General features: G+C 38.4%; 1 protein-coding gene across 1 annotated transcript in view; it reads right to left on the reverse strand.

Moving 5' to 3' along the window:
* The window catches only part of spon1a (spondin 1a), a 69051-nt gene extending 50224 nt beyond the window's left edge, over positions 1-18827 (reverse strand). The window contains exons 1-5 of the mRNA XM_087792921.1: positions 18278-18827; positions 16960-17066; positions 11556-11689; positions 2450-2523; positions 1962-2084 (exon numbers count right to left, since the gene is read on the reverse strand). Coding sequence (XP_087649047.1) covers positions 1962-2084; positions 2450-2523; positions 11556-11689; positions 16960-17066; positions 18278-18503 — 664 coding nt within the window. The 5' untranslated portion in view covers positions 18504-18827. The remainder of the gene's footprint in view (positions 1-1961; positions 2085-2449; positions 2524-11555; positions 11690-16959; positions 17067-18277) is intronic.
* Between the last annotated feature and the right edge of the window lie 699 nt (positions 18828-19526).

The following is a 19526-nucleotide window of genomic DNA, read 5'->3' on the forward strand; positions in this document are numbered from 1 at the left end:
GACTCAGTCTTCCAGATGAAGGGTCTACATGCGATGCTGGGATTGTCTGAATATGTGCTTTTTGTATAAAGGTGGATTTTTGCATCCCTGTGCTGCACCCTGTAGGATCAGGGCAGAGATTACTGTTTTTATTCCCACCATCTGTCTTTCCGCATGTTGTTCTTTCTCATCTGCAAAAGGGAGCACCACACGAGTGGCTGCTGCTCCAGCCTACATGATTCTTCTATGTTTATATGGGAAGGAATTCCCCTTATTTAATTGTGGTCACTGGAGGCTTTTCTGTAAAAGCTTTGAAAATGAAAAGACCTTGAATTCAAACCGACTCAAAATCTTTTGGAAACTTTATTAACATGAAAAGTGTTGGTTAGGTTCTTTCTAGTGTGGTCCAGCGAGATTATCACACAGATTAACTTCGATATTAATAAATGCAAGTTCCGACCACAAGGTCGACAGTAGCTACTGGTGATTCCACCAGGACGCCTGAAAGTAGATGTTTCTGAATCTGATGGACCATCAACCCAGAAATTGTGAAAAAAATATTAATCAAACATATATTTTTATAATTTTATAATTTACTTTCTCCTGTGACTGAGTAAGAAAAGGGTTAAGGTAAAGTATTAATTTAAGTAATAAACCTTTTTAAAAGTGGATATTGTTAAAAAATAATAAGGAAGACACATGTAGATATGATGACTACTTTAATGTAAACAGTGTGTTTGCAGAGAGTATTTAACTTATCTGCATCAATGAAGTCCGCCTTAATAAGTATATAATAAATGCAAACTTAATATAAAGACACTCTTTGTCAGCCCACACAAAAAATTAAAGAAAGAACATTATTGAAACTACTAGAAGTTTCGCTCCTGATACAGAAAGATGATTTTGGATTCAAAAATACAAATAAAACTCAGAAAAAAGTACTTACTCTACATAAAAATAACTTTAATGAATCGTGGGACACTACAGAATAGTTTTATTCGGATGATTGCATGAGAGCTTGAGTGTCTAACCAGACACAGTTATGAATATCATGATGTATAATTTATTTAAGAGCGTGGTGAGAACAATCTACCAAATATTCAGTTGTTTATTAGCCTGAGTCAGGTGCTGAAATCATTGAAATAAACATTAATTGTGTGTGTCTTAGGTCAAGCAGTTCCTGCGTAATTTGTCATTAAATGTGATGCATAGTAACTATATTCATGTTGTTTGGCTGGATTGGTATATCACCCAAATCCATATATTAAAATTAACCAAATATTATAATTTCTTAACTGAAGATATTTTATATTTCAATCAAATAATTTGTTCTTTTTGGATACTTAAAGATATATTGAAAAAGCGAAGTATATACTGTATATATTCCGTAATAACACATGAAAGCTCCTCTGCTGAAAACTGTCTTTCACTTTTGTTGAAAATTGCCATGGCAACTAGTGCAGATGCAATCACAACAGTGCACGCATGGCTTTGGGAAGTGATGGGACGATTAAGCTTCATGAAGCATCTACTTTATTATTACCAATACGCAAAATGTCCATCTTTTCTATAGTCTGGTTTTAATACCACATGTAGATGTTACTCACTTTAGACCCATGTTGGTGTAAATGTGGTTCAACTGGCTCCTCCACCGACAATTCCATTGAAAAGTCAGTGAATTACAGTCATTAGATCTGAAGGTCGATTTCGTCTCTGTATTGATCTGAGCAGCATGGGCCGGGATTAAACAAAGGAGCCAGAGTAATCCAAGTCAATTCACAACCTGAAAGTCGTGGTAAGAGGTTCACACACGTTTCAGCGTATATTAGGTATATTATTTGCAGCTCGTCACAGACGACGATTTTAAAACAGTGATAAAGCAACAAATCTCAGTGGTTCAGAGTAGAGCCGCACAATCAAGATCAACGGTAAGATATAGCTGAAGTGACTCAAAAGAATTGATCAGGGTGGTTTGTGCTTACGAGGGTAGTCTTTGGGATGAATCTTCTCCGACCAGTTTCCGTAGAAGGTGACTCTGTACTTTGCCGTGCCGCAGGAGCAGCATTCAAGCAGAGGTTTGTCTGTTGTGTCCCCGTAGATGGATTCTGTGGAGGATATTGATGTGCATGCAGGAGAGGAAACACATCAGATCAACAGAAGGTGATTACTGGGGAATATAAGCAGTCAGAACCCATTATTACTGCTGATAAAGGTGCAAGTGCAGAACATGACAGAGGAGAAAATGCTAGGTAGGAGAATAGAGAGTATGAGCAACGTGTTCTTTTGATCTGTAGCTCAGTGTGGCATTCAATGTCACACAGCCAGGAGGTTCAGACTTATTTATTCCAATTCACATGCCACAGCGCGACAGAGCGGAATAAGTTTCCTGCTCTAAAACCATGAATGGAAAGCAAAAATGGGAAATCACAGAGATAGACAGTACTGAGGTCTGTTCATTAAAAAATAGTACCTTTCTCGCACATTCTTTTGGTGAGTGAGCCTTCATCCTGGAAATAGATTATCCTCTTTTGAACAATACTAGCCCTGTATAGAGAAGAAATATTGACAGTGAGTTGGAAACCATGTATTATTCTTTCATTCATCTATCATTTAATGCTTATCAGGTCACATTGTGGGGGAACCAGATGGAGCAATGAGCACCAGACTTTCCTTTCGCCAGAAGGCTCCTCAGGTTGTTCTGAAAAAGTACAGTGGCATTTCCATGCCAAGTGGGAGACATCCTCCAATTGGCTTGTGTCTGTCAGTTGGACCAAGGGAGGCTTCTCTCTTGACTGACTGAGCTCCTCTCTAAGGGAGAGCCCATACACCCTGCAGAAACAAAATGTTTCTGCTGCTTGTATCTTGGTTTCGACAGAAACCTGGATGGACTTGTAAATGCAGTGCTTAGTCTTTTTGCTGAGCCTTCTTTTTTTCAACACAGATAGATAATCACCACAAAAACATTTAAAAATAAATCACTTGAGCCAGAAAATCTATTATAAAATGTTCCCTCCTTAAACTACACATGGTCCATTCATTAATAATTTTGAATACTTGTTCATCCTTCAGCTTCTCCATCTTTAAAAGTGACCTGTTTCTATTATCGCATCTCTCCTTCCTCTATCATCTCACTCATTTCAAATCTAGAAGTGTCTCATTCACAAACTGCACTGTCCGCGACACCCGTGAACACTACAAAATGAAATCCTGAAGACAACTGGTCTCACTGTTCATTTATTAAATTCCTCAGACAATCTCCACTAATGGAAAGTTCCTGCTTGAATTTCTTTCGACAGATAATCCACATGGCTCCTCTCCACTCATCAGTGCTAGTTAATAAAAAAAAATTGAGCTGTTTCTCAGCTAACATGTGCAAGAACCTTCATTAAATTCACGATAGAATAGAATAGTTACATTATCTTGACTTGTCTTGTATAAGATTATTTCTTTTTCTGACCACCTCACTGCTGCCTTCATCAACTCCCTATGGTGGACCTCAATCTACTGTGTGTATTTTATGTCAAAATGTAATTTGAGTAATTTCCTCCCTTAAGTCATCCAGCCATCCAACTGTTTTCACCTTAACCACCAGTCAATGGTGCCCAGCAAGATTATTCTTCATCAGAGAACTCAATCATTACGTTTACATGGACTCCAAATTCAAACCAATTTTATGAGACTAATCTTTGACTTATCACATTTTTATTCGGCCCTAAATCTCTTACCATAACTCTGTGAGCAAATCCCAAACTATCACAAACTCATTTTCTGTCACTCTTGTTATACTCAAAACACTTATCTGTTCCACATGAAATGACAATGCCACCAGCCATGCTACACTTTCCAAGTTCCTCAGTCACCTACTTGCCAGTATTGAGCCGGATTTCATATTATCTAAACAGCCCTCCTTAATCTTAAAAAGCTCTGCATGAATAAAATGTATTCCTATAATTGCTGTAAACTCCTCATCTGTTGCCACTCCCCTCAACTTCATCTCCCTCGTCCTCCAGATTGAGCAGTCTAATGCACTCTAGAGCAGTCTTGACATGTAAATTAGCCTAAAATTAATCTTTTCTTAAGGCCTGAAGACCTGAAGAATGTCAAGCCCACTAACTTATTTTGCAAGACAAGTCTTGTTCAGGGTTGCAGCAAGTTCCCATGGCTATGAATGCTAACAATCAGTGAAGTGCTGTACTGCTAGCTGATTGGATATTCTTTATTCTGAAGTATTAAACTCCACTGATTCATAGAGCTGACAAAGTTGTGATAGACCGCATCGTATTTTGTTATAGTCAACCCTTGTTTCTGAGGGAGCCAAGAGCTTGAAAATAAAATTTGATTTGATAAGTAAGACTTTATTGTGCCATATCTCATTGGGAATGCTGGAGGGAGTTAGATGCTATTTGAGCCACACATTTTCTGGACCCTGGACTTGAATGATCTTGCTCCTGGCTAAGGTGGTTATAATCATAAGATCAAGACAAAAATGTAATCTGTGGTGCTTCTAGCGCCAAGGAAAGGGTACCGTCAGGTTGATTCGTTGGAAATACATTTTACACACCAAGAACTCATATAACCTTTTAGTCACATTATATCTTCTTGCAAGAAGTTGCTTCTGGCCAAGAATCATTAAAATAATCTTTATTTCAGGTGGAAGTATAAACATCTGGTAAAAATGTGTTTATACACATATCTGTGATTAGATGATACAGGTGATACAATTGTAGTTTTTTTCATAGCAATGAGTTTTGCCATTCCCTTATGCTGTCTAACCACCGCTCTAAATGCATTCTGAACAAGCAAATAATAGAGAACTTGACTTAATTGTTTACATTATTTGGTAAAATACGGTTCAATTTTGACTCTTCATTTAGACTCTTCATTTATTTTTTGCATCATGAAGTATTTATATTGATTAAATTGACGATATATATTTTTTAAATCAGGTTAGCCCAACATCTGTAGCAGATGTCCAACAAAAGAAAGAAATAATAATAAAGTGAACCTCTGGATTTAAGAACATGGTCATAAATTTGGGGAGGGGTAAAAATTGTAGACTTCTTTGCTACACACAGCATAACACACAGATACACAAACGGAATTGCTATTCTGCTTTTCTGGCCATATAAACTGTCATTAATCTGTTAAACTGATACTTTTATAGCCAGGTATCTTTATAAATGATAACATGATTTTCCACATGAGGGACCGTACAGTTGATTTAGGGATAAAGTGCCCTCATAGCAAAGACCTGCACATTTCTAATTGGTCATGCTTTAATTCAATCTCACCCCAATTTCCCATATCATATTGAGCGAAAGTACAGCCTGCATTGCACTCGACCACTTTCCTGGGCTGACCAGACAATCTGGAAGAGTAATGCTTATTTAACATCCAATTTATATTCTATCTCACTTCGTGGGATCCACCTCGCCACCGATTCCAATCACCCCTGAAGTGATCCCATTTGTGTGTATCTGGGAGCGTCAGTGGACAGTAGGAAGAGGAAAAGAGAGATTAGAGGTCAAGGATAAAAAGGATTTGTCTTTTTACTCGACATATTAAATTGCATTTCTCACCACTTACACACTACAATGTAAATGTTGATCCAGTTCAAAATCCACTCAAGAATACAATTAAATCATAAAGATGGAATTATGTTTTCCCTGCCGTCGCTTCAAAGACTTCTCTTATCAGAGTTTTGAAGTAGATGGGCAGGTCCTGACAGCTGACCACTCAGGTGTCACTCCCCTTATCACTGATACATTTCCCGAGCATATCAGATTGCAACCTGACATATCATACGGGAAATAGAACTGACTGAGGAATGAAGTTAGCATCTTCAGTGGTCATTGCAATATAAGATGTTATGTTATGACTAAAAAAATAAACTGTGTCACTGTTGTGTCTGCCAAAATCCTTGGTTTTGGAAATATACCAGTCGGTTAGCTAAACCGTCCTGTAGCTTCTTAGAAGCAGCTTTAAGCCACATTTTTACAGTTCTGTTTGTGGTAAGAGCACTTTTTCTGAGAGTAGTGCATGCTAGCATTAAGAGCCTGGTCATTTGGTCTGCCTGACCCAGATGATAAATGTTTTAGCCCTGAAGCCTTGTTTTATGCTTGGATAGACGTTGTCAATCGTGTTTTTTCCCATGGTAGCAATTTAGGTTGGTGGGATTTAGGGAGTACTGCCTTTATATCTGCATGGTTTAATTCCCTGATGTGTATAACCTCGGAGGAGAATAATTTGGTTTTAATAGCCCGCTCGCTGTGTTAACCTGCCGATCCTGGTGACTGTAGATGGTGCCGAGTAGGATTTTTTTTATCTGCTGGTAGACAGAACAGCCGATAGACCAACCTGTGTGCTGTCTGGGTTAAAAAAACGTTATCCTGTATCCTGAGTGTCTGAAACTGTACACAGTCAACAAAACTCTAAGGGCTTTCATGTTAAACTCAATGAGGCAATGGAATGCCTTGGCATGTAAAACAATCTGGAATGTAACAGTCAGATGCCGACCATAAAGAGGCTGATTTGATAGCAACAACAGCCAAATACCTCAAGCAAGTAAAGAGTCAGCTCAATGGCAGAAACAAGGTCCAGGCAATTAACAGCTATGCCATACCAGTGATCAGATACCCTGCTGGAATATTAAGATGGCTAAGTGTAAGTGAGCATCAGATCCATTATCCAATAAACATCCAAGCTCCATTTCAGGAAGAAGGCCCCAAGAGATGAAGTGTTAAGTAAATTTTTCAGACAATGTAAACTTACAAGGGAGGAACCAGGTGACCTCTTGGGGATTAAACCCCGGTCACGACATGTTCTTTCAGTTCAAGTTCAATCAGGATGATCTTGTTGGCCCCCTAGGAGGTTTAGAAGACCTGGGGAAACTGCAGCTTCCTCCCCAAGTCCACCCTTATCTCCCATGATGGTGTGGTCTGCAGGAGGCACTTCTTGGTCATCTTGGGTGCTGGTGGTTTTTCCCCTTCCCTGATTAACTGTACAGATGGTTTTGGTCCCACACATGCTTGACGATTTTTCTGTCTCTCCTGCGCCAAGATGTCTGCCAGTGCTGTAAGAACCTTTTCGTGGCGCCAACGATATCTCCCCTGGCTCAGAGCTGACTTGCACCCAGCTAATATGTGTGCCATTGCTCCTCTCTCTCTACATAGCCTACAAAGCTGATCCTCTTTCAAACCCCCCTTTGCAGGTTTGCTGGGGATGGAAGTGTCATAGACAGAGCAAAGTAGGAAAGACCCTAGACAATCTCCCTTTCTCCTCCAGCTGTCGGACCTCAGTTTGGATCATGCAACCTTAAACTCCTCAACAACAGATGATAGTGGGAGTTTTAACTGGCCAGACCTGTTGTAGAGCCCTACTGACATGAAGCTTGGAGGAACACCCAACCACCTCTGCAGTTGCCTTTTCACTCGCCTTTTAATTCCTTCTACTTATGTCATTGCCACTTCGTAGATTGAAAGTAGCCACAGAGTCCTAGAGTGGGTATCAGGCTGTGCTGGAAGAGCCAAGCCTTGAACTTGCCTGGTAAGCCTGATCCATCAATCCATCTTTCCTTTCCTTAGCCTGCTTTTCGATCCTGGAAACATTAGTTTTGTCGTTGAGTGATGTATCGTACCATTTTCCAAGGCATTTGATAGGGTTCTCAGTAATTGATGGTATGGCCTCCCCCAAAGAGTTGATATCCGTCCGCAACTTTGCCATTTCTGATCACAATGCTCATGACTTTTTTCGTTTGAACTTAATTCGAGCCCACGTTGCCATGTCGTCGAGCGCCTTCCGAATCCATCTTGCTACTACGTTCTTATGGTAAGGTCATCCATAAAGCTTCTCATTGAAGATTGGCGGACACCAGGCCCTCTAGATTCCTTACCTGCAGCTGATATTAGCAGGTTAATTCCCATATAAAACAAGATGGGGGAGATGGTGCACCCTGTTACTATTCCCTTGTCCAGGTCCTGCCATCTGGTTGTTAATTGGTCAATCTGGAACTGGAACTTCAATCCTCAGAAATAGCCGGCTATCATTGTCCTGATGTTGTGTGGGATGTGATAGTGTTCCATAGCTGCTTCAATTAGGCTATGCGGAATGGATACATATGCATTGGCCAAGTCGAGCCAGATTACTGTTAGGTTCCCCTTTGCTCTCCTTGGCCTCCCAGATCAACTGACTGAGGATCCCAGTGTGCTCCAAGCATCCAGAGAAGCCTGGTATAACTCCCTTCTGTATCGACGTATCTTTTGGTCTCTTCCAGTATTATGCCTTACACCCATATCCTCCTCAACGCCCTCCATAACTTGCAGATCAGGATAGGGCATTTCTTGTATACCTTGTAGGGTATGTCGCTAGTTCCCAGGGCAGACGCGGACCGGGTATTTTGTACAATGTCCAGGACTTGTTTGCTTCTTGTTTGCGTCTTTCAATCTTTGTGTTTGCAACCAAGGCTTGGTCCCTAAGAGCGTCCCTGTGGCTGTCTACCAGGAACTGCTCCACAACTTCCTTGGTGCTGGTTAATCTCCTAGATCCTGTTTCACCAAACAGAGTTTCGCCAAACCTGTATGGGTCTCTGATGAGCTAAGCTCGCTTCGCCTCATTCACTCAAATGTTGCAATAGTGTGCTAGTATGACCCCTATCATAACACCAGCTGGAGTGAACCAAGACTCACAAGGTCACGCTCTTTAACTGTAGGGTTGCATTTGTCCCTCTTTTAAACAGAAGCGAACCAGAAAATATAAGTTAGAAGAGTAGGAACATATTATACTTGTATACAAATATTATGAAAATTACTGTAATTATTGCAGTTCTTTCTGCAAAAACCTCCCGTTATGATGACTTTACAATCAGAGGCTTGTTAGCAAAGTTACCTCATGTTTCATTGTTTTATTACAGCCTTGTTGTTGAGATGGCTCTACCGGTAGCAGGCCTTGGGGAGGCCCAGGTAATGCCGGAGAGACCATGTCTTACCGATTAATTTGGAACACCTAGGGCTCTCCTGGAAAGAGCTGTTTGATGTAGCTGGGGAGAGGAAAGTCTGGGCCTGCCTGCTGAGGCAGCTGCTCCTGCAATCCGAACCCCGGATAAGCAAAAGAAGACCAGGGTGTTTCACTTGATCTCTGCTTTCTATACCTCTCGGCTGTGGCCTTGTGTTCTTGTATAGCTAACGAATTTGCTCATCACGTAAAAACTTTTACTCGACTCAGATTGCATTAAATGTTAATCATACTACAATCAGTCACAAGGATAAGAAACTTTTGTAGTTCTATGAATTTTAATTATATCAGGGACTACAGTATTATATGGTACATGCAAATCTTGACTCCATGTTAGAACACAGGTTTTATCAAATACTGAAGAATGCTGATTAAAATATATTTGTATTCATTTTCTAAAAATAATTATTTACACACACACTTCTTTATTCTTGCCAAGTCATAGAGGAAGCAACCTTCACGTTCCAGCTGCTTTGGGCCAAAGGCAGGGGACAGCGTTGTCAGGTTGGCAGGCCAGCACAGGTTACACAATCATAATTATGAATATTTAAAATGAAAAAGGTTAAGGTTACTGTAGTTACGGCCTCCTGGGAACTTTAGATTTAGATCTCTTGACCCACAGCTCTAAAAACTTGACACTTTCAAGTTGATATTTCCCTACCTGCAAGCTAATGTGCTCCCGACATTCAAGGACAGATTATTCATAAAAAGTAATTGTATAAATTGAGGTGGCTGAAGGCAAGAAGATGAAGATTTAAGGACTCTTTATTCAACAGAGTAAACGTCACTGTGCTTTCACTCAAATGGCATGACTTAAAGTCCCAGTCTGGGAATGTTGATTATCCATGAACCAACACAATTTTCAAGACATGTATATTGTATACTTGATGTGATTGTTTGCTTGGTATTTGTAATTTCATGTGAAAATATTTTTTATTCAGGTAAAGTTCTCCTGCCCCTTAAAACCTACACTGAGAGCAGTCTAAAGGCAAATTTTTAAGATATTTTGTCAATGTTGCCTTGTGCGTGCTTTCCTTTTGGCGCCATCATGTAATCAGAGGTGTTAAACCTCTTCAATTAATTTATTGAAACTTTTGCAGAATGTATAGAGTAACATTATCATTATAATGAACACCCATGAGATCAGGGTAGAAGCAGGTACAAATGTCCACCACCAGACTGTAATCATGATTTTATGAGTTTCTTTGAACTGTTAGCCCTTCTGTGTCTCAAGATGTGTTTTATTCACTTCTTACATCTTTGGAGTCTTTGCACGTGTGCTAAAAGGGTGGGCAGCAGTCTCAGGAGGAGACCCCAGAAACTGAGAAAGTATAGATAAAGAGATAGATCACCCGAGAGCAGAAGAGTTCTTAAGATTCATGAGGAATGTGCCAATGGAAAAAGAATATCAGAGACATGGAAAAGGGGAAGCTCTTCTCATCCCTTTGAACAATCAAGATGAAAGTACATTTAATGTCGTGATGCTCTGGACATGATACATTAGATTTTCATCTGCTGGTGTTTCTTTCCTGAGAGGTGATAATATTGACTTTCATTGAAGTGTTGTGTCCGAGCACTCCCAAAAGAAAAACAGAGAAGCAATGATTGGAATCGATAAAGTGTATCATTAATGAGGTTAATGAGCAGAAACTTCCCACAAGCCAAATGAACATAAGATTCTGCAGTGGGCTGCCATTAATGTGGTGAATAGAAGATGTAATGAAAGCCATAGATCGGGTATTTTAGGTATTTGACCAACAGAACTCTTGCCAGTAAGAATGTAATGTTACACTAAAAGTGATGGATCTTTAAATTATTCATGGATCCAGATGATCAGAACACCACCAACTGTTTATCGACTGTTCTTTTACATCTTTACATTTTCTGAGGATTTCAATGTAATCTTTCCTTGTTTGATTTATTTTTAGAGACTAGCGTAGTTGATCATAGTCATCTGTGCTCTCAACAACAAGAAACAAGCTTTTACATGTCAGACCTAACTTTCAAGATGAATTGTCAACAGCTCTTCTCTGCTGACTGATGCCTGCTTTCTTCTTCAATCCTGCTCTGTGATGTTGCTCATGTTTTGTATTATTTGATGTGCTGTTGTATTGCTATCATTCCCAGGCCTCAAAACTCATCATGTCATTGAATGAAATGCAAATAAAAAATCTTGACATGTCATGAAATCATTACATGAAGCTGTCAAACATATACTGTAATTATAATACTAATGAAATAGACCTGTTTATTTACTTCAAAGTAAAATTTAAAAAAAGTTATATCATCAGATGTCAACGCAATGTTATTAAGATTTAATGTTCTTGTTGTTAGAGTAGAGTTTTGGATCTAATTTTGCTGCCTGCTCCCATATTAGCAGCAGTTTTCTCTGCTTCAAAGTAGTTTCGTTGTTCATGGCTTCAGATAGTTTTACTTTACTTTCCAGATTGAATATTCTTGCTGCCAGTGTACAGACTCACAACTTCCAGGCTTAGAATGACACCAAAGAGAAAATTTTGTTTAAACCACATTAAAAATCAGATGATTTCACTCTACAGAATACATACTTGAGGGAGATACATCCAGTTCCACTGGGGGGCGCTGTCCAGAACACCTGGATGCTAGTGCGCCTGCGAGGAGTGCTCTCAGTCACAGCAGGTGGGCAGTTGGTCATAAACTGTGTTTCCTCTTCATCAATTATCTGTGTAGGAAACATACAAACACTGATTAACTCAGGTGTGTGAACATCCGCTGGAACATCTGCATGGAATTTCTCAGATTCGTTTCTGGATCAGTTTAAAATTATTAGCTCTTGTCAAGTGTTGGAGACATACTCAGACACAAAAGACACAAAAACATAATTACATATTATCAAGACGGAGTGGTTGACAATGAGTCATATAATACAAATCAAACAAAACAAACTAAGAAAGATTAGTAAACAGAATGCAGGCACCAATTTTTAAGTCAGATGGGTTAACAAGATTAGAACTGTTAAAACAAGGAAGGAAACTGAAAGGATCAAACGTTTTTATCAATGAGCATCTGACCTAACAAAATGCTGATATAGCCAGAAAGCACGCTTCATGAACAAACAGTATTAGTATTAGTATGAGTATTCATTAAACTAAACGGGACACCGGAGCAAGTCAAAGTTCTGGTGATCAGGGATATTAAGGAACTGGACAAGTACGGACTATAAGGTATGATGACTCATAAACAACACACCACCATGACACAGTCTGGAAGAACTTATTCATCTACATCTGGAGACAATAGGAACATAACTCAAAGGGTCATGAAAAACTGGAACTGAGAACATTTCAATACACGGACCATAGTTCACTAGACTTGGAGCATGATATAGACCCGGACAATAATTTCCTCTCTAACATCAACGACAATTCTTGCTATTACACACATGAACAATACAACCAGACCATCAAAAGGGACAGCAAATTATCAATCATCCATTTCAATAGTAGAAGTCTGTATGCAAACTTCGATAACATCAAGGCATATTTCAAAGGTCGATTAAAAAAAACATTTAAGGGTCAGAAAATAAATATTAAAATATAAGAATATAAGAGTTTACCAATATTATAAGGGTATGTAGGAAGGAATACTACAGTAAAATAGTATAATTAAAAATGGTGCCAAACCACAGAGCTCTCCTAAATATTTAATTGATGACAATATTAAAAAGGAAAATATGAATGATGTGGTCAGCGAAATTGAAATCAAATTAAATTGACATGAAAGTTGAAAAACATATTGATCAATAAACTTGAACAGTATGGGATCAAGGGGTTGGGGGGCAAAATGAAACTGTGGTTTGACAGAAACAAATTATCATTAAACTTAAGTAAAACCAAATTTATGTTATTCAGCAATTACAATAAAAATACACAAGTATACAAGTAGATGGTGTGGATACTAAAAGAGTTTATGAAAATAAGTTTCTTGGGGTAATAATTGATGACAAAATAAACTGGAAGTCTCATATAAAACATGGACAAAGCAAACTGTCAAGAAGCATTTCAGTTCGGAGCAAAGCAAAACACATTCTGGACCACAAATCACTCCACATTCTCTACTGTTCACTGATTTTACCATATGTTCATTATTGTGCAGAGGTCTGGGGCAATACTTACAAAGGTACAACACAATCACTATCAGTACTGCAGAAAAGAGCCATAAGAATAATTCTTATTTCGGTTATAGAGATCACACAAATTCAATATTCTTTAAATTAAAAACCTTAAAATTCAATGAACTGGTTCACTACAAAACAGCACAAACCATGTACAAAGCAATAAACAAGATACTTCCTGGAAATATTAAAAAAAAAAAAATGTTAACAGAGAAGGGGTTTATAATCTGAGGGGAAAGCTTAACTTAAAACATCAGCAGGCACGTACAACATTGAAAAGTTTCTGTGTTTCTGTTTGTGGAGTGAAGTTGTGGAACAGATTGGATGAGGAGCTCAAGCAGTGTCCAAGCATGAGCCAGTTTAAAAAGCAGTACAAACACATGATTTTCACAAGGTACAGGGAGGAAGAAGGGCTTTAACAATTGGGTGTTACTCATTTATGTTTTATTTGTATACTCTATGTTGTAAATATGTTTTATGTAAATATGTCAATTTCTGTTTGCTGTTATTTATTAAGTATTGAAGAAGGAATAGATTTAGGAATAGTATCTAAAATTAGATTTATGTTTAGGGTTTTTTTTGCTGGGGGACTCCTCCCTACCACATTGGCTCGAAGTATCAAGACACCGTTGTGTACTGTATATAATTATATTGAATTTTTGGCTGACTGAATAAACATTTACTACTTAGAAATGTAGCAAAAGGTTCCATCTCTCTTGGGTTTTTCTGTGGTCTGCCTTTGGCTTAAAATCTTCTCAAGGATAGCAAACTCTGTGACCTTTTATATACTATTTAGATGCTGTCACTGTGCCTTGCAACTGAACAATTGTGATAACACAACATTATATAAAAAACTGTGTTCAAAAAAGAAAATTAAAAAAAAACAGACCATTGCCTGACCAACACAGAAAGACTAAAGGGACAACATTTAAAATGGAACACATGAAACAAACCATAGAATAAATAGTTTAAGACAAAAGTATTGGCCTCAAAGAAAGAGAAAAAGTAAACACTAACTCTACAAATGAAACAGAAACAATGAAATATGCTATTGTAATACATTATCATACTATATTCCTTGTGGGAATTATAAGCGAAAATCAAATAAATTAACTCTTGTCTAAGAATATACCATTTAACAGTTTAAAAAGGATTTACGAAATGCTACGCAAAGTTATGACAACCATTTTTAAGCAAAATATTTAAGATAAAATCCACTGAGAAAAAACAATAAGTCAAAATTAAAAGACCACAAACTATTTGTTTAAAAAGAATAATACATCTGAGACATTCCCCAAAAAGATACGGTAGCGTGTTATTGTTTTTTTTTTAACCCAAATGAATGTCCATACATTAGAAGTTATCTTTATAATACAATGTTTTTTTTATTTTTTGTATCAGAAAGAAAAACCCATCCTTGCCTATGGTAATAGACATTAGACAATAGACAATAAACAATAGAATAAAGTGGATGACAAATCATAGCCCCTCGCTTTTCAAGGGTTCATGTTATTCCAACAAACTCCCCATATTGTTCTTTCTTGAAAACAGACTAATTTAGCTTCAACGTGTGATGTGAATGTCTTTTGCGGCTTAATTCTAATGATTGTTCTCTGCTGAATAGAGTGTTCGATTTGTGATGGATCACTCGGAATGCATTTTAATGTTCATGGTTCAGGTCTGAGTGGGGAAAGGTGGTATTAGGAGGATTAGATTAGGTAATTCAGCAAAGAGCTGTACAAGTGAGTGACTTTTGTGTGGATCTCAACATGACAGATTCTACCCCCCACACCTTGTAGCGTTTCCATGGCGCCTCAAAAGAATGCTGTGCTGAGTCTCTTCAACTCTCTGTGACCCAAAATATTCCAGCCTTAAATTTGAAAATTAAGGTAAACTTTGATGACCAGGAAATTAATGTGATGATGCTGTAGCGTGGGATCTGTTTGACCCTTGTATGAGAAGCAATTTCTCCTGCTTCCGACAAATCCTGCTCACTCTGTCAGTCTGCTCCACAAAAGTGCTTTTCATTTGGTTGGGATTTTTCCTGAGAATGCAGAGTTGGGGCACACCCACTGATTTTGAATGAGCTGTCTGTCAAATAAAGCATGACGTGTTCTATTGCAGTCTTTACGCCTCTTTATTTTCATGTCTGGAGGCCAGCCCACCCAACAAGCCTCAACTTTCTCAATGGTGAGACATTGTCTGTTTGGTCTGCACCAGTTTTGGAGGTAATAGTTCCATATATCAGAAATAAAAGAGAGTGTGAATTGAGCAGATGGAGGATGTTCCTATGGGAAGCAGTATTTCTTTGTAATGAACTATTTCTGTCATACATTTATTGGTAAAGCTGGATTTTCAAAACTAATACATAAAAAGAAAATACAAAACCTGCAACCGATAATTATTTTAGGTTACCTCCTTCGAAACTGAGGAAATGTGTATTATACTTCAATGTTATATGCTATAGATTTGTCATATTTTGCCTATTCTTTACAGTAAACAGTACTTCAATGTTTTGGACTGTTAATGGAAACATTGTAGTTGTATGTGTGTCCGCCTGATCTTAATGTCTCTGACTTTATAAATGAGACCCATAGAGTAGAAATATATTAATCTAAGGAATGGAGTAAAGGGAGATAGGCTATGATGGAAAAGGCTGACTAACCTTGACTGCACTAACATCGTGGGGTATCTCCTCTAAGACGAGACTATCTATCATCAGGCTTATCATTGTGTGCAGCAAAGTGACTAATAGTCGCTAAATGGGTTGTTGTTGTCCCAACTTCTCGCACTTGTTTAGTCCCCGGTTAGACTATGCCAGCGTTTGCCATCTGCCTGTGCAGCGTTCTCAAGGCTGGCACTAAATAACAATAGTATTCATCAATTACAAGTACAAATAAATCAAAACGAACGTAGTCAGAGAAGAGAGGTGGACTTACAAAAAAGATTCCTGTCATACTCTGTGAGTCTATAGTGCCCCACTTGCGATAAAACCAACTATTGACTAAAAGAGATCTTTAAAGTAAATGAGTATTATTATTATTACACCCATGACGGCAAGTTGTCAGTTGTTTAACTTTACCTAGGATTGTAATTATGCACATTTTGTATCAAAATCATTTCTGTGCCAGGGATGTACGAAACAAGATCTCACATTTATAGAAAATAAATGACCTGTGATTATTACTAACCCATTATCCCCTTTTCTGAATCGGCAATGCTCTAATGTACCGTCAAGGATTGTTCCTTCTCTCCCTGCACGCATTATAATAACGAATGGCCCATATGACATATTCCAGTGCGATCACGTTCAGTAAAAGCACCGGTTTGCCTGCTGGCTCCTTCTCTTCCTCAGTTAAATGCTAATCAATCTTTGTAGCTACAGCAACTACACATAACCTTAGCATATACGCACCCACAACTTCTATTATGAAGCCAAGTGAAAGTGCTCTTTAAATATGCTGTATAACACATATTTAAGAAGGTGAAAATGTTCAGAGAAATTAAGTCAGACTTGTAGGCTGACAATAAGAATCTACAAGTAGTTGTTTTGTGTTTTACTTTGTTGCGTCCATCCATCTATGTGTCTGTCTATCCACCCAGCCACCAAAACTGCTTCATCAATCCCAGAATATTATTATTACGTCATCATGGACTCCATTCTCGTAACCTCTTATTCACTTTTGGATTGGGGAGAACTTCATAAAGTAATAACCTCAAAAGATAGTCATAATGAGGGACTTTTTTGTTGAATTGTTGAGATCTTGAACACATCTTTAATAACGTTGTGTATTAGTGTATGTTGTGGTTTAGCCCACCTGGAAACTCCCGATATAGTCCTCGTCCTTGTCTCCCACGGTGCCCTCCTTCAGGGCAATAAGAGTGAAGCCTCTGAAGTAGGAGGGGCTGGATGCAGACACAGTCACTGGAAGACAATCAGCAGCTGTCAGAGCTGAAAGTAAAATCTCCCACCTATGCTGCCAATTAAAAAAAAACCTGCATGTGCATGATAACAATAATTACAATTAATTATGTCTACAATTTCACGAGACATATCAAGATTACGTTGTGTCTACCTGCAAAATGAAATGTTTGTACGACTTTGCAGGTAATCACTTCTTTAATTGGTTTGACTGATAATTGCTATTAAAGCGGCTCCTTTGTCAAATATTAGAGCTAATTAAATCGTTTAATAGGTCAGGGGATGATTTAACATTTAAGATTCACACTGCAGATGATACATGCACGACAAGGTGATACAGTATCACATCACATTATTACTTTATACATTAACCCTGTTGTTGATTTTGAAGCAATAAATCATATTTTCTCCAATTAAATATTATTTCTAATAATCACAACATTAACTTCATCGATAATTGATACAAGGACTGATACAGGGATGATGAAAAAACTGGCTCCTGGAAGGGTGACAGTGATAATCTGATGACTATGATGTACCTGGTGTTTTACAGGACACCTTATATTAGAGGTTATTATGTTGAACAGAAGGGTGGGCTTTAATCCACATTTCTAGAAAACTCCCTTTTTAAAATTATAAATGTTCATTACATTAATAAAGGGTATCTATCTATCTATCTATCTATCTATCTATCTATCTATCTATCTATCTATCTATCTATCTATCTATCTATCTATGTATCTATCTATCTATCTATCTATCTATGTGTACATTAAAAGGACAAGAGAAATGAATGCAACCTCCAATTAAATATGCAGATGTGTAAAATGAAATACAACACTTGCTCTTCTTCTTGAATGTATTTCCAACACAATAACAATGTTAGCACCCATGTCTGATATGTTGCAGGAGCATCATTAAGGGGCTCTCTACTGTCACCCCCAGGTTGGTCATTATAATAACAAGTGAAATGCCAACAGCTTTTAACCAAGTCAATCAATGACATACACATTAGACACTGACATATTCTTTAATTGAATTTTTTTTTCTGTGCAGAACTTCTTTTTAGGAGACAAATGCCGTTTTTCATTGAAGGATGACATACTTTCAAATAGCTCATGTAAAACCATTTCTGCGCAGTAAACAGCCAAGTACTTTATAACTAATATATTTTCTCTTTCTCTTCTATGGTGACCATTATTACGCACACTTACCTCTGTATGTGCTTCCAGGCTGGTAGCTCTCCGGGTCTCCTTCTACTCGCAGCCGAAACTCATTGTTCACGTCTTTTCTATTGCTCTGCGCCCGTAAAATGGGGCTGCAGTAGCCGTCGGTCCTGCCGGTTCTGTCGGACGGTTCCTCGGTGAACGCTTGGCTCGCTGCGGTGGAGAAGAAGCAGACGAGGAGCACCAGGCTCCGGCGCTGCTGGCTCCCGTTCATCGCTGCAACACTTGCCAGTTTAAACACGAAAAGCAGACGTTTTGGGGGTAGAAAAAGGTTCGATCCTTGATTGGAAGAAAGTTGGAGGACAGTTGTTGTCGCCTACAGATCCATCCTCTTGTGAGAGCGAGAGAGCGAGACTCCGCAGGGCAGCGGGGGTCCGGCGAGAGAGCGTCTGTCTCCCAGACCACAGCTATTTACAAACCTGCGGCCGAGGAGAACCCACAACTAACAAAGCAAGGACAAAGACAAACATGCCCACCAATGGGTGCTTCGAGGAGGCATCACGTTTGAGATATTTTAAATGCGAGCAGAGACGCACAAAAGAACCGATGTCGCGCGGACTTGTCAAACAAGCGATTAGTTTCTGATGCTGGCAGATCTGCTGGTGGTCCACCTACTGTCTGTTTGTGTTGTTGGTGGTCCACCTACTGTCTGTTTCTGTTGTTGCTACACTTCCCCTCAGTGTTTCATCTACTTATACGAACATGGAATTTGAAAGGAGATGTGGGTTGTTAGACTGTACATTCATAGAAAGATTCAACTTGTTTTTAAATTTAAAAAGAAGCCCAAATCCAGCTATACATTAAAGATAGATAGATACTTTATTCATCTCCTTAGAGAAATTCACGATTATTATTATTCATTATATGTATATATATATACAATAAAAACCTTAAAACCCAATTTCCTACTTAAGTCAGTCGCACTTTCTTGTTAACCAGGGTATCAGATATCTAAGAATGCAAGAAAGTTTGGATTTTTTGGTTATAGTTACATATGGATGTGTCCATTTGATTATTGGTAAGATTGTAGGAGAAAAAATAATTGTATTAATCTCCCTGTATTGATATAAACAATTGTGTGTGAGGCTTCAGGTTTTGAGCGGTGGCTTGGACCACAATTTGCTGATGATTAACTAAGATTGCTTTTACAATAATATAATTTAATTCAAGATTTTTGGGGGGGGGACTGGGGCGTAGAAGTAGACCAAACAATTAATAAATGAATAAACAATCCAAT

The sequence above is a fragment of the Callionymus lyra genome, chromosome 6 (assembly GCF_982586985.1).
Source record: "Callionymus lyra chromosome 6, fCalLyr1.hap1.1, whole genome shotgun sequence".
Classification (NCBI taxonomy): Eukaryota; Metazoa; Chordata; class Actinopteri; order Syngnathiformes; family Callionymidae; genus Callionymus; species Callionymus lyra.